Genomic DNA, 18,625 nt, shown 5'->3' with positions numbered 1-18,625 from the left:
GCGTGGCTCTGCATCTTTCTGACTCGACCGGCTCTGCTGGTTCCTCTCTCGATGACTTTCACTCTCCCTTCAGGAAAACCTCCACCAAACAAAAACCCCAATATTGAGTGGGCGTTCATAGTCGCTTGGGTGAGAGTTTCCAGAATTCCCCGTCCTTCACACGTCACGAGTTACCGTGCCTCTCCTAGAGATAGCAAGAACTGCCGATGCTGGAGGCAGAGATAACACGGTATGGAGCTGGGGGAACACAGCCAGGCCGGGCAACAATTGACATTTCGGGTCGGGACCCTTCTTCAGAAATGGGGCTGTTGTTTTTCCTCGCTCTTTCTCCCTCTCGTACCCATGTTGGGGAGAAACGACACACCAAGATGTGTTCAAAACCACCCTCATTCCCTGCTTCATTTAGTCAGTCTCATTTGAGTTTTTAAAAAGAATTATAACAACAGCAGGTCCATGGTCATTTCACCTACCTTACGTGGGTCCTGGAAGCACTAACACAGTAAATATTGACATGGACAAACATTTAGTGGAATCAGAGCTGGATCCAGATCAGTATCTCAGAAAGGGAACCAGGGATAGGTTAAGGGAACTGGACAAAGATTAATCTGCAACATATATTGATTCCACTGTCCTAGCAGTAAACACATAGGCTCCAGCCAGAGATTAGAGCGCCCACAATCACCCGACATGACACCACACCACCGTCTTCAAAACCCCCCACCAAGACAAAGTTCGCAGACACTGGGTAAATGGGCAAATCAGCCACACAACCTTGACAAACAGAAGCCTGCGAGCCAAGACCACCCCCCACCCCCACCGCCTCCAAAAACCGGCTATCCTACACCTCCCCCACCAGCCCAAACAGATGCACTGACATTCACACCCTCAAAACGCCAATCACATGCAGACATAGGCAACCCTAACGCAGAGACACACAAATATACAGGCAAGGAACGAAGCGAGGCCACTCGGCGGCTCTCCAAGCCTGCCACGCCTGTACACAATACAGGGCGACAGAAAAATCTACAAGCGACTGGCCGTTTACAGGGCCTTCACACAAACAAACCGGTCATCATGTTTCGCCCGACTGTGACCGCACCATTACAAGCTGTTCAGTGCCAGCGCGCGAGAGCGAGCGTGCAGGCTAAGTTATTACCATCTCTGCTTCCTGATAGTACAGGCACACAGACAGGCGCACGCACACACACACACACACACACGCATGCACGCACATGCACACACACACGCGCGCACACGCACGCACGCACATGCACACGCGGCAGTTTCTTGATTCTCCAGTCATCAAAATCAACAACTCAATGTGCCAACATTTTTTTTTAATTTTCTTTTTCGTATTCATTAGAAAAAAAGAAATTCTATCGCAGAAGAAACGATAGACTTAATGAGACCCCATCCCATCCGCGTCCTTCTCCCCTTCCCCCACCTCTTTCCCTGCTTTCTTCCCTCCCCTACTGCTCCAGCACCCTCCTCTTCCCTCACAACTGCACCACCGCCCCCCCCCTCTCCTTTCACAGCCGCACTCGCTCACCCACCCTTCCTCCAAAAGCCCCATTCCCCGTTTATACCCCACTGCCCTCTGATATGCTTTCCATTTCCTGTTCACCTCTCCTCTCCTCCTGACGATCAATATAGTGTCTCCCACAAACCCCTACCCTCCCACAGTCCTTATCCCGTCTCCCGCCCCGGGGACAGACAGAAATGACCTGAAACAAACACCCCACTCCTCCCTTCCTCTGCCCTACAGAGCGTGAGCATCTGCCGAGGGTGGTGGGTTGGGAAAGGGTTGGGGGGGGGGGGGGGTGGTGAGGTGGGGGGGGAGGATCATTTCCCTTTCCCTGATTTTGGAAGAAATAAAACGAGAGCATGACAAGAACCATAAGAGATCGAGAGCACGGAGACAGCGATCCAAACACAGCGACAGATTTCTGATCGAAACCGGCAGCGAGACACGTGACGGAGGTGATTGGGGGGGGGGGGGGGGGGGGGTGTTAGGGTTGACGTTAGGGAGGTCAGGGGTTGATCGGAGGAGGGGTAGGGTTAGGGTTGACCTAAGGAAGATCAGGGGTCAATTGGGAGGAGGGGGAGAAAGAGTTTGGGTTGATGTTAGGGAGGCCAGGGGGGCGATTGGGAGGAGGGGTGTGGGCTGGGGTTGACGTTAGGGGGGGTCAGGGGTCGATCAGAGGAGGGGGTAGGGTTAGGGTTGACCTAAGCAAGGTCAGGGGTCAATTGGAGGAGCGGGGGGAAAACAGTTCGGGTGATGTTAGGGAGGCCAGGGGTCGATCCAGGGTCGGGGGTGAGGGAGGAGAGAAGGTCCTGTGGTCAAAGGGGGCTGGCCCCCCCCGGCTCCCTTCAGTCTGGCGCGTCTCACTGTACTTCCGTGTGTGCTCCTCCGCGTTCTTGAAGAACTTCTTGCGGTCCTTGCTGTATTCCTCCGCCAGTTCGGTGCGCAGCGGATGCTCAGGTTCAGGGTTGTCGATCAGATTCAGCAGCGAGTCGAGGATGACTGGCCCCGCGGAACGGGCCGAGGGGTGGGCGGGGAGGAAAAAAAACACCCACAGGCGTGAGAAACCAAACAGGGCGCGGCAACGCTCGGCAGCCCTTCGCACTCTGACCTTTAAACCTCCCCCCCCGCACCATCCCTGCACTCAAGACAATACCATCCTCCCTCCCCATCCATTGCTCAAACACGACACATTTTGGGCAAATGCCCTCGACATACTCCGGTCCCAGAAGTGGGTGGGGGTGGAATAGATAGGGAAACATTCGGATGGGGGTGGAGGGGCTGGGGAGGGCTAGCACGGCGGGACGGGGAGACGGGCGGGACGGGTGAACGCGGAGGGATGGGGAGATGGGCAGAGGGCATGTGCGGCATGACAGGGAGATGGGCAGGACGGGGGAGCGCAGAGGGATGGGGAGACAGGCGGGGGGGAAGGGAGTGTAGCGGGACTGGGAGATGGGAGGACAGGGGAGATGGGGAGGACAGGGGAGCGCAAAGGGATGGGGAGACGGCAGGACTGGGGAGCGCAAAGGGATGGGGAGACGGGCAGGACTGGGGAGCGCGGAGGGACAGGGAGCACGGACAGCTAAAACAGAGGAGGAGGTGGCGAAACAGGACGTGCGGGGCTGAACAGTGGAAACTGAGACAGAGTGAGAGAGACAGAATAAGTGAGAGATGTGTGTGGGGGATGGACTCCAGGTGCTAACGTCACAACATTCCCCGCTCGATTACACCCCATTTCAGCAAGACAGTGTCAGTCAGGCTGCCCCATGCCCAGGGACAGAGCAATATCGCACAGAGAGTAATGGAGAGACACCTCCACACTGTATCGAACCCCGTGCTCGCCCTGTCCTGGCACTGGGTATAAAGTGGGGAGCCCGAACACAGTCAGGGCAATGTCGACCGAGCCCTACCCTGTCCCTAACCCCGTGCGGCAGGAGGCTCTCTCGGGTTCGGACTTGTCACCTTGCATTGTTTTTGTGGCTGGTTTCCAGTTGTCTGCGCTGATGATCGGGAGGCAGACTTGCCCCTTCTCGTCGATGTTGGGGTGGTAAATCTGCGTCTTGAAGGTGACTTTGGGTGGTTTGAAGGGGTAGTCCGATGGGTAGTTGATGTGAATCCGAAACGCTCCCTTGTTGTAAGGCGGTTGTTGCTGTGTGGGAAGGCAGGCAAGAGGTACGCCACTGAACACTGGCACTGTGCCCTCCCTCCCTCCTCCTTTAGCTTGGGCGGGATCCCACTTTTACCCCGTTTCACAACCTTCCGGCCCCCTTCCTTCCTCCGCCCCGGACCCCCTCTCCGGGCCGCTTCCGGCCCAGTTTTCCTCTCACGTCACAGCTACGAGTTCGAGAAAAGCATCTTGTTTTAAAGAGTGACCCCCCCCCACCCCCACCCCACCCCACCCACTTTATCCTCTAACGGGAGTCACTGTTCACTCCCTCCACGAACCCGTCTGGCTTACACGTAACTCCAGGCCCACTGCAATGCAGTTAACCTCTCACCTGGAAATGGCCGTGCGAGCCCCTCATCTTGGGGCGGGGGGGGGGGGGCAAATAGGGCCAGCAGTTAACACACCGATCCTCGCCGGTCTTTCAATTCGGCAAACCACCTCGGGCACTGGGAAAGCCGCAGGAACCAGGACTGCCCTGCGGTCTGGAAATGCCGGCCGAACCAGAGGCTTGGCTCAGATCAACATCCCGAACCTTACAACGCCTGGGAGGGGATAAACCCCCTTCCCCAGTTTTGTCACCGCTTGAACCATCGTGCATCAAGCCCGTCCGCCCCCCCCCACAAACAGTCCCTTTCAATCGCAACTGCAGGGGGTGATGTTACTCCTCCTTCCCAAAGCCCCACTTCAGCCCAGATGCATCCTGCTCCGATTGCACAGCTCTGCCCCCAAACGCCAGCCCGCATGCCCCCCTGCCACAAACTCACTGGTAAAATCAGAGCCTGCCAGAAGAAGACGTTGTCTTCTGCTTGCATGATGCGAACATAGGACTTGTCTGCATCTTTGATGTCGCTCAGCTCCTGTGTTGGGGGGGGGGGGGTTGGAAGACAGGACGGGGAACACAGTTACAAATCGCCCGGCAAAACAGCGCGAACCTCCGCGGCCAACAGCAACTCCCTCCCCACGGGTTCGGGGCCACGACAGCTGCCCCCGGGGCAGGGGGATGCCTTCCTGACTATCTCACACAACGTTCGACAGCTCTCGCAGGACCGAAGGGCTCCTCACTCCATCGCGGCTTGCCCCTTTGCCTCAGGTCCGCGATCAGAGCCCTCTCCAACCCCATCGCCAGGATCGGGTTATAGCCGGGAGGGCACAGCATCACAGGGCTGCCTGGCAGAGGGGCTGGAGGGGGTTACGGAGATAGGGAGGGGGTGTAGAGGCTGGAGGGGGTGTAGGGTCTGGAGGGGGTTACAGAGATAGGGAGGGGGTGTAGGGGCTGGAGGCGGTTACAGAGATTGGGAGGGGGTGTAGGGGCTGGAGGGGGTTACAGAGATAGGGAGGGGGTGTCGGGGCTGGAGGGGTTAACAGAGATAGGGAGGGGTGTCTGGCTGGAGGGGGTTACAGAGCTAAGGAGGAGGTATAGAGGCTGGAGGGGGTTACAGAGATAGGGAGGGGATGTAGATGCTGGAGGGGGTTACAGAGATAGGGAGGGGTGTCTGGCTGGAGGGGGTTACAGAGATAGGGAGGGGATGTAGATGCTGGAGGGGGTGACAGATAGGGAGGGGGGTAGGGGATGGAGGGGGTGACAGATAGGGAGGGGGGTAGGGGATGGAGGGGGTGACAGATAGGGAGGGGGTGTAGGGGCTGGAGGGGGTTACAGAGATAGGGAGGGGGTGTAGGGGCTGGAGCGGGTTACAGAGATGGGGTGGGGGTGTAGGGGCTGGAGGGGGTTACAGAGATAGGGAGGGGGTGTAGGGGCTGGTGGGGTTAACAGAGATACGGAGGGGTGTAGGGGCTGGAGGGGGTCACAGAGATAGGGAGGGGGTGTAGGTGATGGAGGGGGTGCAGGGGATGGAGGGAGTGTCAGGGATGGAGGGGGTGTCGGGGATGGAGGGGGTGTCGGGGATGGAGGGGGTGTAGGGTGTTACAGAGATAGGGAGGGGGTGTAGGGGATGGAGGGGGTGTCGGGGATGGAGGGGGTGTCGGGGATGGAGGGGGTGTCGGGGATGGAGGGGGTGTCGGGGATGGAGGGGGTTACAGAGATAGGGCGGGGGTGTAGGGGCTGGAGGGGGTTACAGAGATAGGGAGGGGTGTAGGGGATGGTGGGGGTTACAGAGAAAGAGAGCGGGTGTAGGGGCTGGTGGGGGTTACAGAGATAGGGAGGGGGTGTAGGGGCTGGTGGGGGTTACAGAGATAGGGAGCGGGTGTAGGGGCTGGTGGGGGTTACAGAGATAGGGAGGGGGTGTAGGGGCTGGTGGGGTTAACAGAGATAGGGAGGGGCTGGAGGGGGTTACAGAGATAGGGAGGGGCTGGAGGGGGTTACAGAGATAGGGAGGGGTGTAGGGGATGGAGGGGGTGTAGGGGATGGAGGGGGTTACAGAGATAGGGAGGGGGTGTAGGGGATGGAGGGGGTTACAGAGATAGGGAGGGGGTGTAGGGGCTGGAGGGGGTTACAGAGATAGGGAGGGGGTGTAGGGGGTTACAGAGATATGGAGGGGGTGTAGGGGCTGGAGGGGTTAACAGTGATAGGGAGGGGCTGGAGGGGGTTACAGAGATAGGGAGGGGGTGTGGGGGGGGTCCCCCCGAGGGTACAGTGATAGGGAGGAGGTGTAGGGGCTATGAGGAGGTTACAGAGATTGGAAGGGGGCATGGGGGGGCTTGAGGTTACGGAGACAGGGAGGGGATGTACGGGCTGTGAGGGGGTTACAGAGACGGGGAGGGGTTGTAGGGGGCGTCCGAGGTTACAGAAATGGGAGGGGGTATAGGAGGTTACAGGAATAGGCAGGGGGATGGGGCTGGAGCATTATAGGGGCCGGAAGGGTTACAGATGTACGGTGGGGCGAAGGGTGTGACAGAGAGGGGAGGGTGGAGTGTAGGGGGTAACAGAGACGGGCGGCTGGGAGTGTAGGGGGTAACAGAGACGGGCGGGTAGGAGTGTCGGGGGTAACAGAGACGGGCAGGGGGAGTGTCGGGGGTAACAGAGACGGGCAGGGGGAGTGTAGGGGGTAACAGAGACGGGCAGGGGGAGTGTCGGGGGTAACAGAGACGGGTGGGGGAGTGTAGGGGGTAACAGATAGGCAGGGGGAGTGTCGGGGGTAACAGAGACGGGCAGGGGGAGTGTCGGGGGGTAACAGACGGGTGGGGGAGTGTAGGGGGTAACAGATAGGCAGGGGGAGTGTCGGGGGTAACAGAGACGGGCAGGGGGAGTGTCGGGGGTAACAGAGTCGGGCGGGGGAGTGTCGGGGGTAACAGAGACGGGCAGGGGGAGTGTAGGGGGTAACAGATAGGCAGGGGGAGTGTAGGGGGTAACAGTGACTGGCTGGGGGAGTGTAGGGGGTAACAGAGACGGGCAGGGGGAGTGTTGGGGGTAACAGACGGGCAGGGGGAGTGTAGGGGGTAACAGAGACGGGCAGGGGGAGTGTAGGGGGTAACAGAGACGGGCAGGGGGAGTGTAGGGGGTAAAAGAGACGGGTGGGGGGAGTGTCGGGGGTAACAGAGACGGGCGGATGGGAGTGTAAGGGGTAACAGTGTTGGGGAGGGGGTCCCAGCGATGGGAGATGTTGTTTGACTGTGAATTCAGGAGGTGCTGCGTTGAGCTAAGTGCTGCGTCTCACTGTCAGCGCAGCAGAAGTTGCAGCTCCTGACGTCTGGACGCTTCCTGCGTTTGTGTCATGCTGCAGATTAGTCAGGACCCAAGACGGTTTCATTTTGAGCTGCTTCTGGGAACCGGGCTCAGCTACCACAAAGTGAAACTGCCCTCAAAATCCTGAAACCATTGTGTCACCAACCATCCCCCAGCCTAACACTCTTTTCACACAATGCGCTCCCGAGGAAATTAAATACCAGATGATATTCACAACAGAGAAATAGGCCATTTGGCCTGCTGGTCTGTACTGGCCTCCTCCACCCCAATCTTGACACCCTCCTTTGGATGCTGTGGATTCAGTTTCTCCCTTAAACACATCAAGGATATTCATCTCATCCATACCCTGAGGGAGCGAGTTCCTTCCTGTCCCCACTGTCTCAGTGAGGACCTCTCTCCCTCCCTCCGGAAGTCCTGACAGGATTTAATACGGGCTATCGTTTATCTCGGATCCCATCATTTTCATCTCTCCCACACCTTCTCTGTTTCTGACCTCTCAAACTAACAAACCACATTGGCGGACAATGTGAGCCTCATTTCTAGACAGCAGAATGCCGCAAGGCAGAGACTGGGGTAGTCACACCGGGGCATTGGTATTCCATGTGCCAGGGCTGACAGCTACGCTATCAGTCTGCCAGGAGCCTCAGGGAGTGTGGCATAGTCCCACACGCCAACTTTCAGGGGACACCATAATGTGAAACAATTCCAGTAGACAAAGCACAAGGGGTCTACAGGGTGCTGGGAATGAAGACCGAGGCGGTGGGGAACCGAGAGAATGAGTGAGAGATAGAGAGAGGCTGACACCGAGAGGGAGAGTGAGAGATTGAGACCGAAACCGAGAGTCAGAGACAGGGAGACGCCAAGTGTGAGAGAGAGCGAGGCAAACCAAGAGTGTGAGAGAGAGAGAGAGAGAGAGAGAGAGAGAGAGAGAGAGCGCAAGTGGCAGAGTGACAGAGGCCGAGTGTGAGTGAGGGAGTGAGAGAGAGAATGAGTGAGAGAGCAAGAGACAGTGACAGAGGCCGAGTGTGAGTGAGAGAGAGAGAGTGAGTGAGAGAGCAAGAGACAGAGGTTGGGGTGTGAGTGGGATGCGAGAGTGTGCCGGTGGAGTTGTGGATAGTGAGGAAGGATGTTGTAGGTTGCAGAGAGACATAGATAAGCTGCAGAGCTGGGCTAACAGGTGGCAAATGGAGTTTAATGCAGACAAGTGTGAGGTGATACACTTTGGAAGGAGTAACAGGAATACAGAGGACCCGGCTAATGGTGAGATTCTTGGTAGTGTGGATGAGCAGAGAGACCTCAGTGGCATAGATCCCTGAAAGTTGTCACCCAGGTTGATAGGGTTGTTAGGAAGAATAACTCCTGGTGTGTGTGTGTGTGTGTGTGTGTGTGTGTGTGTGTGTGTGTGTGTGTGTGTGTGTGTGTGTGTGTGTGTGTGTGTGTGTGTGTGTGTGTGTGTGTGTGTGGGGGGGGGGGGGGGGGGGGGTGGGGGGGGGTGGGGGGGGGGTGGGGGGGGGAACAGATCAGCATGAATGGAAGACTGGCCAGCGAACAGAAAACAGAGGGTGTATCAATGGATCTCTGTCCAGTTGGCAGGACGTCACGCAAATGATCTGTGCTGGGGCCTCAGCTTTTTCCAATGTATGTCAACGTCTTTAATGAGGGGAGTAAGGGCTCTTGTGGCACAGTAACAGTGCCCCTACCTCTGAGCAAAAAGGCCTGGGTTCAAGTCCCACCAGCTCTGGAGGGGTGTATTCATACCTCTGAACAGGTCTATCAGGAAAATATCTAGAGGGAAGGTATGGGAGCTACGTTTCCAGATGGACACGAAGATGCTCACCTTGGCAGGGAGAATGACAAAAGTAGAAAATTATTTAAATGGTGAATGACTGTGGAACTCTTAGATGCAGTGGGATCTGGGTGTTCTGGTACTTCAGGAGAGCGCTTCCAGAGAGAAAGAGGAGAGGGTGCCAGAGAGCGCAGGAGCTCAGAGAGAGTCGGAGGTCCTATAGGAGAGTAAAAAGGCTCTTCGGCCCATCATGTCCAAGCTGGTTATCGAGCGCCTACCGACTCAGTCCCCATTTCTCAGCACTTGGCCAAAGCCTTTGACATTTCATCTAAACACTGCTGTGTGATGGTTCCAGCCTCTTCCGTACTTACTGGCAGCAAGTTCCAGATATCCATGACCCTCTCAGTGAAATAATTCTCCTCAAATCCCCTTTAAATCCCTATTAAGCTTTAACATAGAATTGTGCACAATTTCCTCTACTGTGGGGAAATGTTTATTCCCTCAATTTTATATATCTCAACGTGTCCCCCCTGACACCACCACCCCCCCAAATCTTCTCAGTTTCAAAGAAAACAATCCAAGCTTATTAAGACTACCATCAGTGCTGGATCGCTCCATCTCGGGTAATGTCCTGGAGAATCTCCCTCTGCACCCCCTCCAGTACAATCCCATCCTTTCTATAGCGTTGGGGCGACCAGAACTGCACACAGTGCTCTAGCTGTGGCCGAACTAATGTTATACACAGCTCCATCAAAACCTGCGTGCTCTTGGATTTAATGCTGTGACCAATCAAGGCCAGTATCCCAAATGCCTCCTATACCACCTTACCCACCCATTATAAAGCAGAACAGACAACTATGGGTGCAACAGGTCTGGCACAGACAAATGCAGAAGTTGCTGGAGAAACTCAGCAGGTCTGCCAGGACCTGTGAAGAGTCTAGCGATAATGAAATGTGAGGCTGGATGAACACAGCAGGCCAAGCAGCATCTCAGGAGCACAAAAGCTGACGTTTCGGGCCTAGACCCTTCAGAGTCTAGTGACCCTACTTCAGTGCGAAGGCTGATCTGTCCTGCTGCCTTCAAAGATCAATGGACCCGCGCACTAAGGGCCCTCTGCACTTCCTGGGGTCCGACCATTCAATGTGTGCTCCCTTGCCTAGTTATTCCTCCCTAAGTCTATCACCTTGCACTTTTCTGGATTAAATTCCACTTGCGGTCATTCAGCCCATCTGGCCCAGTCCGTCAGCATCATCCTACAATCACTTTCCTCCTTGTGAAGCGCCAAATCTTCCTGCCATCTGCCAACTTACTGATCCAGCCTCCCCCATTCACCAACCAGCGAGCTAGCAGCGCCAAACCCCATGGTACACCACTGGGCACAGGCTCCCCGTCAGAAAAACGCCCCTCGATCATTATCACCTGCCTCCAGCCACAAAACTCATCTTCAATCCAATTTGGCCTGGATCCCATGGGATCTTACTTTCTCAACCAGCTGGGAATGGAAGATCATGTCATAAGGGGTGGAGACAGTGGTTGTTGAGAAATGGGGGTGTTGGGAGTTGACTTGGATATTTGAGGAGTATTGAGGCTATTTGTACGAGCGTATTTTGACGGCATTGCTAATTTGGAAGATATTTAGAGAGCTACTTAGAACAGCTGAAGTGTCTCTGTGGGCACGAAGGGTACTTGTGGACACTTGGAGGGTATTTGAAGGAGTGGGGGGACATGTGGGAATATTTGGAGGAGAGACCCAGTATTTGAAGTACTGAAGTGTTGAGGGAATATACTGGAGCAGACGTGGGGATATTTCAGAGTACATTGGGACATACTTTGGGGTCATGTCAGAGCACAATTAGCGTTATTTCAGAGTATACTTGGGCGATATTTTGTTGTGCATTGGATATAGTTTAGCGATGTTTTAAAGTACATTCAGGAGTTGCTTTGGAGCATATTTGGAGTTAATTTGGAGATTTTTCGGAGTTTATCTGGCAGATATTTTGGAGCACATTAGGGGGATACTGGAGACACTTCAAGGTATATTGGAGAGGATATTTTGGGGACCTTTCGGAGTATGTTCTGGGGATATTCTGGAATTTATTAGTAGATGTGTAGGGAGGACAACTGGGATTATACTTGGGGATACTGGGGACGATATTTGGGATTACATTCGGGAATATTGGGAGTATATCTGGGATTACAATCGGGGATATTGGGGAGTACGTTTGGGATTACATTCGGGGATATTGGGGAGTACATTTGGGATTACATTCGGGGATATTGGGAAGTATGTTTGGGATGACATTCGGGGATATTGGGGAGTATATTTGGGATTACATTCAGGGATATTGGGGAGTACGTTTGGGATGACATTCGGGGATATTGGGAAGTATATTTGGGATTACATTTGGGGATATTGGGGAGTATGTTTGGGATTACATTCAGGGATATTGGGGAGTATGTTTGGGATCACATTCGGGGATATTGGGGAGTACGTTTGGGATTACATTCGGGGATATTAGGGAGTACGTTTGGGATTACATTCGGGGATATTGGGGAGTACGTTTGGGATTACATTCAGGGACATTGGGGAGTACGTTTGGGATCACATTCGGGGATATTGGGGAGTACGTTTGGGATTACATTCGGGGATATTGGGGAGTACATTTGGGATTACAGTCGGGGATATTGGAGAATATGTTTGGGATTACATTCGGGGATATTGGGGAGTATATTTGGGATTACATTCGGGGATATTGGGGAGTATATTTGGGATTACATTCAGGGAATATTGGGGAGTACATTTGGGATTACATTCGGAGATATTGGGGAGTACGTTTGGGATCACATTCGGGGATATCGGGGAGTATATTTGGGATTACATTCAGGATTACATTCGGGGATATTGGGGAGTTTGTTTGGGATCACATTCGGGGATATTGGGGAGTATATCTAGGATTACATTTGGGGATATTAGGGAGTATGTTTGGGATTGCATTCGGGGATATTGGGGAGTATATCTGGGATTACATTCAGGGATATTGTGGAGTATGTTTGGGATGACATTCGGGGATATTGGGAAGTATATTTGGGATTACATTTGGGGATATTGGGGAGTATGTTTGGGATTACATTCAGGGATATTGGGGAGTATGTCTGGGATCACATTCGGGGATATTGGGGAGTACGTTTGGGATTACATTCGGGGATATTAGGGAGTACGTTTGGGATTACATTCGGGGATATTGGGGAGTACGTTTGGGATTACATTCAGGGACATTGGGGAGTACGTTTGGGATCACATTCGGGGATATTGGGGAGTACGTTTGGGATTACATTCGGGGATATTGGGGAGTACATTTGGGATTACATTCGGGGATATTGGGAAGTATGTTTGGGATGACATTCGGGGATATTGGGGAGTATTTTTGGGATTACATTCAGGGATATTGGGGAGTATGTTTGGGATGACATTCGGGGATATTGGGAAGTATATTTGGGATTACATTTGGGGATATTGGGGAGTATGTTTGGGATTACATTCAGGGATATTGGGGAGTATATTTGGGATCACATTCGGGGATATTGGGGAGTACGTTTGGGATTACATTCGGGGATATTAGGGAGTACGTTTGGGATTACATTCGGGGATATTGGGGAGTACGTTTGGGATTACATTCAGGGACATTGGGGAGTACGTTTGGGATCACATTCGGGGATATTGGGGAGTACGTTTGGGATTACATTCGGGGATATTGGGGAGTACATTTGGGATTACAATCGGGGATATTGGAGAATATGTTTGGGATTACATTCGGGGATATTGGGGAGTATATTTGGGATTACATTCGGGGATATTGGGGAGTATATTTGGGATTACATTCAGGGACATTGGGGAGTACGTTTGGGATCACATTCGGGGATATTGGGGAGTACGTTTGGGATTACATTCGGTGATATTGGGGAGTACATTTGGGATTACAATCGGGGATATTGGAGAATATGTTTGGGATTACATTCGGGGATATTGGGGAGTATATTTGGGATTACATTCGGGGATATTGGGGAGTATATTTGGGATTACATTCAGGGAATATTGGGGAGTACATTTGGGATTACATTCGGAGATATTGGGGAGTACGTTTGGGATCACATTCGGGGATATCGGGGAGTATATTTGGGATTACATTCAGGATTACATTCGGGGATATTGGGGAGTTTGTTTCGGATCACATTCGGGGATATTGGGGAGTACGTTTGGGATTACATTCAGGGACATTGGGGAGTACGTTTGGGATCACATTCGGGGATATTGGGGAGTACGTTTGGGATTACATTCGGGGATATTGGGGAGTACATTTGGGATTACAATCGGGGATATTGGAGAATATGTTTGGGATTACATTCGGGGATATTGGGGAGTATATTTGGGATTACATTCGGGGATATTGGGGAGTATATTTGGGATTACATTCAGGGACATTGGGGAGTACGTTTGGGATCACATTCGGGGATATTGGGGAGTACGTTTGGGATTACATTCGGGGATATTGGGGAGTACATTTGGGATTACAATCGGGGATATTGGAGAATATGTTTGGGATTACATTCGGGGATATTGGGGAGTATATTTGGGATTACATTCGGGGATATTGGGGAGTATATTTGGGATTACATTCAGGGAATATTGGGGAGTACATTTGGGATTACATTCGGAGATATTGGGGAGTACGTTTGGGATCACATTCGGGGATATCGGGGAGTATATTTGGGATTACATTCAGGATTACATTCGGGGATATTGGGGAGTTTGTTTGGGATCACATTCGGGGATATTGGGGAGTATATCTGGGATTGCATTTGGGGATATTGGGGAGTATATCTGGGATTACATACAGGGATATTGTGGAGTATGTTTGGGATGACATTCGGGGATATTGGGAAGTATGTTTGGGATTACATTTGGGGATATTGGGGAGTATGTTTGGGATTACATTCAGGGATATTGGGGAGTATGTTTGGGATCACATTCGGGGATATTGGGGAGTACGTTTGGGATTACATTCAGGGACATTGGGGAGTACGTTTGGGATCACATTCGGGGATATTGGGGAGTACGTTTGGGATTACATTCGGGGATAGTGGGGAGTACATTTGGGATTACAATCGGGGATATTGGAGAATATGTTTGGGATTACATTCGGGGATATTGGGGAGTATATTTGGGATTACATTCGGGGATATTGGGGAGTATATTTGGGATTACATTCAGGGAATATTGGGGAGTACATTTGGGATTACATTCGGAGATATTGGGGAGTACGTTTGGGATCACATTCGGGGATATCGGGGAGTATATTTGGGATTACATTCAGGATTACATTCGGGGATATTAGGGAGTTTGTTTGGGATCACATTCGGGGATATTGGGGAGTATATCTGGGATTACATTTGGGGATATTAGGGAGTATGTTTGGGATTGCATTTGGGGATATTGGGGAGTATATCTGGGATTACATTCGGGGATATTGGGAAGTATGTTTAGGATTACATTCGGGGATATTGGGGAGTATGTTTGGGATGACATTCAGGGATATTGGGGAGTATGTTTGGGACCACATTCGGGGATATTGGGGAGTATGTTTGGGATCACATTCGGGGATATTGGGGAGTATATTTGGGATCACATTCGGGGATATCGGGGAGTATGTTTGGGATTACATACGGGGATATTGAGGAGTATATTTGGGATCACATTCGGGGATATTGGGGAGTATGTTTGGGATTACATTCGGGGATATTGGGGAGTATGTTTGGGATTACATTCGGGGATATTGGGGAGTATGTTTGGGATGACATTCGGGGATATTGGGGAGTATATTTGGGATCACATTCGGGGATATTGGGGAGTATGTTTGGGATTACATTCGGGGATATTGGGGAGTGTGTTTGGGATGACATTCGGGGATATTGGGGAGTATATTTGGGATCACATTCGGGGATATTGGGGAGTATGTTTGGGATTACATTCGGGGATATTGGGGAGTATGTTTGGGATCACATTCGGGGATATTGGGGAGTATGTTTGGGATTACATTCGGGGATATTGGGGAGTATGTTTGGGATGACATTCGGGGATATTGGGGAGTATATTTGGGATTACATTCAGGGACATTGGGGAGTACGTTTGGGATCACATTCGGGGATATTGGGGAGTACGTTTGGGATTACATTCGGGGATATTGGGGAGTACATTTGGGATTACAATCGGGGATATTGGAGAATATGTTTGGGATTACATTCGGGGATATTGGGGAGTATATTTGGGATTACATTCGGGGATATTGGGGAGTATATTTGGGATTACATTCAGGGAATATTGGGGAGTACATTTGGGATTACATTCGGAGATATTGGGGAGTACGTTTGGGATCACATTCGGGGATATCGGGGAGTATATTTGGGATTACATTCAGGATTACATTCGGGGATATTGGGGAGTTTGTTTCGGATCACATTCGGGGATATTGGGGAGTACGTTTGGGATTACATTCAGGGACATTGGGGAGTACGTTTGGGATCACATTCGGGGATATTGGGGAGTACGTTTGGGATTACATTCGGGGATATTGGGGAGTACATTTGGGATTACAATCGGGGATATTGGAGAATATGTTTGGGATTACATTCGGGGATATTGGGGAGTATATTTGGGATTACATTCGGGGATATTGGGGAGTATATTTGGGATTACATTCAGGGACATTGGGGAGTACGTTTGGGATCACATTCGGGGATATTGGGGAGTACGTTTGGGATTACATTCGGGGATATTGGGGAGTACATTTGGGATTACAATCGGGGATATTGGAGAATATGTTTGGGATTACATTCGGGGATATTGGGGAGTATATTTGGGATTACATTCGGGGATATTGGGGAGTATATTTGGGATTACATTCAGGGAATATTGGGGAGTACATTTGGGATTACATTCGGAGATATTGGGGAGTACGTTTGGGATCACATTCGGGGATATCGGGGAGTATATTTGGGATTACATTCAGGATTACATTCGGGGATATTGGGGAGTTTGTTTGGGATCACATTCGGGGATATTGGGGAGTATATCTGGGATTGCATTTGGGGATATTGGGGAGTATATCTGGGATTACATACAGGGATATTGTGGAGTATGTTTGGGATGACATTCGGGGATATTGGGAAGTATGTTTGGGATTACATTTGGGGATATTGGGGAGTATGTTTGGGATTACATTCAGGGATATTGGGGAGTATGTTTGGGATCACATTCGGGGATATTGGGGAGTACGTTTGGGATTACATTCAGGGACATTGGGGAGTACGTTTGGGATCACATTCGGGGATATTGGGGAGTACGTTTGGGATTACATTCGGGGATAGTGGGGAGTACATTTGGGATTACAATCGGGGATATTGGAGAATATGTTTGGGATTACATTCGGGGATATTGGGGAGTATATTTGGGATTACATTCGGGGATATTGGGGAGTATATTTGGGATTACATTCAGGGAATATTGGGGAGTACATTTGGGATTACATTCGGAGATATTGGGGAGTACGTTTGGGATCACATTCGGGGATATCGGGGAGTATATTTGGGATTACATTCAGGATTACATTCGGGGATATTAGGGAGTTTGTTTGGGATCACATTCGGGGATATTGGGGAGTATATCTGGGATTACATTTGGGGATATTAGGGAGTATGTTTGGGATTGCATTTGGGGATATTGGGGAGTATATCTGGGATTACATTCGGGGATATTGGGAAGTATGTTTAGGATTACATTCGGGGATATTGGGGAGTATGTTTGGGATGACATTCGGGGATATTGGGGAGTATGTTTGGGATCACATTCGGGGATATTGGGGAGTATGTTTGGGATCACATTCGGGGATATCGGGGAGTATGTTTGGGATTACATACGGGGATATTGAGGAGTATATTTGGGATCACATTCGGGGATATTGGGGAGTATGTTTGGGATTACATTCGGGGATATTGGGGAGTATGTTTGGGATTACATTCGGGGATATTGGGGAGTATGTTTGGGATGACATTCGGGGATATTGGGGAGTATATTTGGGATCACATTCGGGGATATTGGGGAGTATGTTTGGGATTACATTCGGGGATATTGGGGAGTGTGTTTGGGATGACATTCGGGGATATTGGGGAGTATATTTGGGATCACATTCGGGGATATTGGGGAGTATGTTTGGGATTACATTCGGGGATATTGGGGAGTATGTTTGGGATCACATTCGGGGATATTGGGGAGTATGTTTGGGATTACATTCGGGGATATTGGGAAGTATGTTTGGGATCACATTCGGGGATATTGGGGAGTATGTTTGGGATCACATTCGGGGATATTGGGGAGTATGTTTGGGATTACATTCGGGGATATTGGGGAGTATATTTGGGATCACATTCGGGGATATTGGGGAGTATGTTTGGGATTACATTCGGGGATATTGGGCCGTATGTTTGGGATGACATTCGGGGATATTGGGAAGTATATTTGGGATCACATTCGGGGATATTAGGGATTAGATTTGAGGATATTTGGAGATCTTTGAGCCGACGGTAGAGACGGGGACGGGGACGGAGGCTCTTCCGGGTGTCGGGCCCTGGGCCCTGGCGGTTTCAGTTTCACTTCCTGGGCCCGGCCTCACCCCGAGCAGGAAGTAGGAAAGGAGGGGGTTCGGGGAGGCGGTGGAACAGGGATACAGGCTCACTCCCAGCCCTCACCCTCCCGGCCCCCGCGGCCCTATCACCGACAGGGCCAGGCCCCGGAGCCCGGGCCTCAGGCGGGGACCTCCACCGCGATACCCCCGCACACTCTCTGGGGAGAGAGACCCCCCCCCCCATCCCTGTACCTTGTTGAGCCTCTTGCTGCAGTTCATCTTCCAGGGATCCCGGGAACAACCTGATCCGAGAGAGAGAGGCAGAAACCCGGAGGCAGCGAGGAACCCAGAGCCGGCCCAGCCCGCACCGTCAAGCACCGACACGAAGGCGGGGCCTGGCCGTCACGGGGCGGGGACTGTCCTTCAGGGGCGGGGCCTGGCCGTCACGGGGCGGGGACTGTCCTTCAGGGGGCGGGGCCTGGCCGTCGGGGGGCGGGGCGGTCCGACACGGGGCGGGGACTGCCGTTCACGGGGCAGGGCCTGGCCGTCAGGGGGCGGGGACTGTCCGTCAGGGGGCAGGGCCTGGCCGTCAGGGGGCGGGGCGGTCCGACACGGGGCGGGGACTGTCCTTCAGGGGGCAGGGCCCGGCCGTCAGGGGGCGGGGACTGTCCGTCAGTGGGCAGGGCCTGGCCGTCAGGGGGCGGGGACTGTCCGTCAGGGGGCGGGACCTGACCGTCAGGGGGCGGGCCCTGTCCGTCATGGGCGGGTACGGGCCGACACGGGGCGGGGCATGGCCGTCGGGGGCGTGGTTGGTCGGGGCCATGCGTCGGGTGGG

At 52.4% G+C, this 18,625-nt stretch overlaps 2 protein-coding genes across 2 annotated transcripts in view; both read right to left on the bottom strand.

Moving 5' to 3' along the window:
• The window catches only part of LOC125449632 (plasma protease C1 inhibitor-like), a 33,766-nt gene extending 33,171 nt beyond the window's left edge, over positions 1-595 (bottom strand). The window contains exon 1 of the mRNA XM_059642845.1: positions 471-595. The gene's annotated coding sequence lies outside the window, so the exon portion shown is untranslated. The remainder of the gene's footprint in view (positions 1-470) is intronic.
• A 721-nt stretch (positions 596-1,316) lies between these two features.
• On the bottom strand, positions 1,317-18,200 carry LOC125450287 (ubiquitin-conjugating enzyme E2 L5-like). Its single transcript, XM_059642836.1, has 3 exons — positions 18,043-18,200; positions 4,454-4,546; positions 1,317-3,671 (listed from the first exon to the last, which is right to left on the bottom strand). The coding sequence occupies exons 1-3, from the start codon at positions 18,067-18,069 to the stop codon at positions 3,429-3,431; spliced, it is 363 nt and encodes a 120-aa protein (XP_059498819.1). The 5' UTR covers positions 18,070-18,200; the 3' UTR covers positions 1,317-3,428.
• Between the last annotated feature and the right edge of the window lie 425 nt (positions 18,201-18,625).

The sequence above is a fragment of the Stegostoma tigrinum genome, chromosome 46 (genome assembly GCF_030684315.1).
Source record: "Stegostoma tigrinum isolate sSteTig4 chromosome 46, sSteTig4.hap1, whole genome shotgun sequence".
NCBI classification, from domain to species: Eukaryota; Metazoa; Chordata; class Chondrichthyes; order Orectolobiformes; family Stegostomatidae; genus Stegostoma; species Stegostoma tigrinum.
This window is presented reverse-complemented; position numbering and strand designations above follow the sequence as displayed.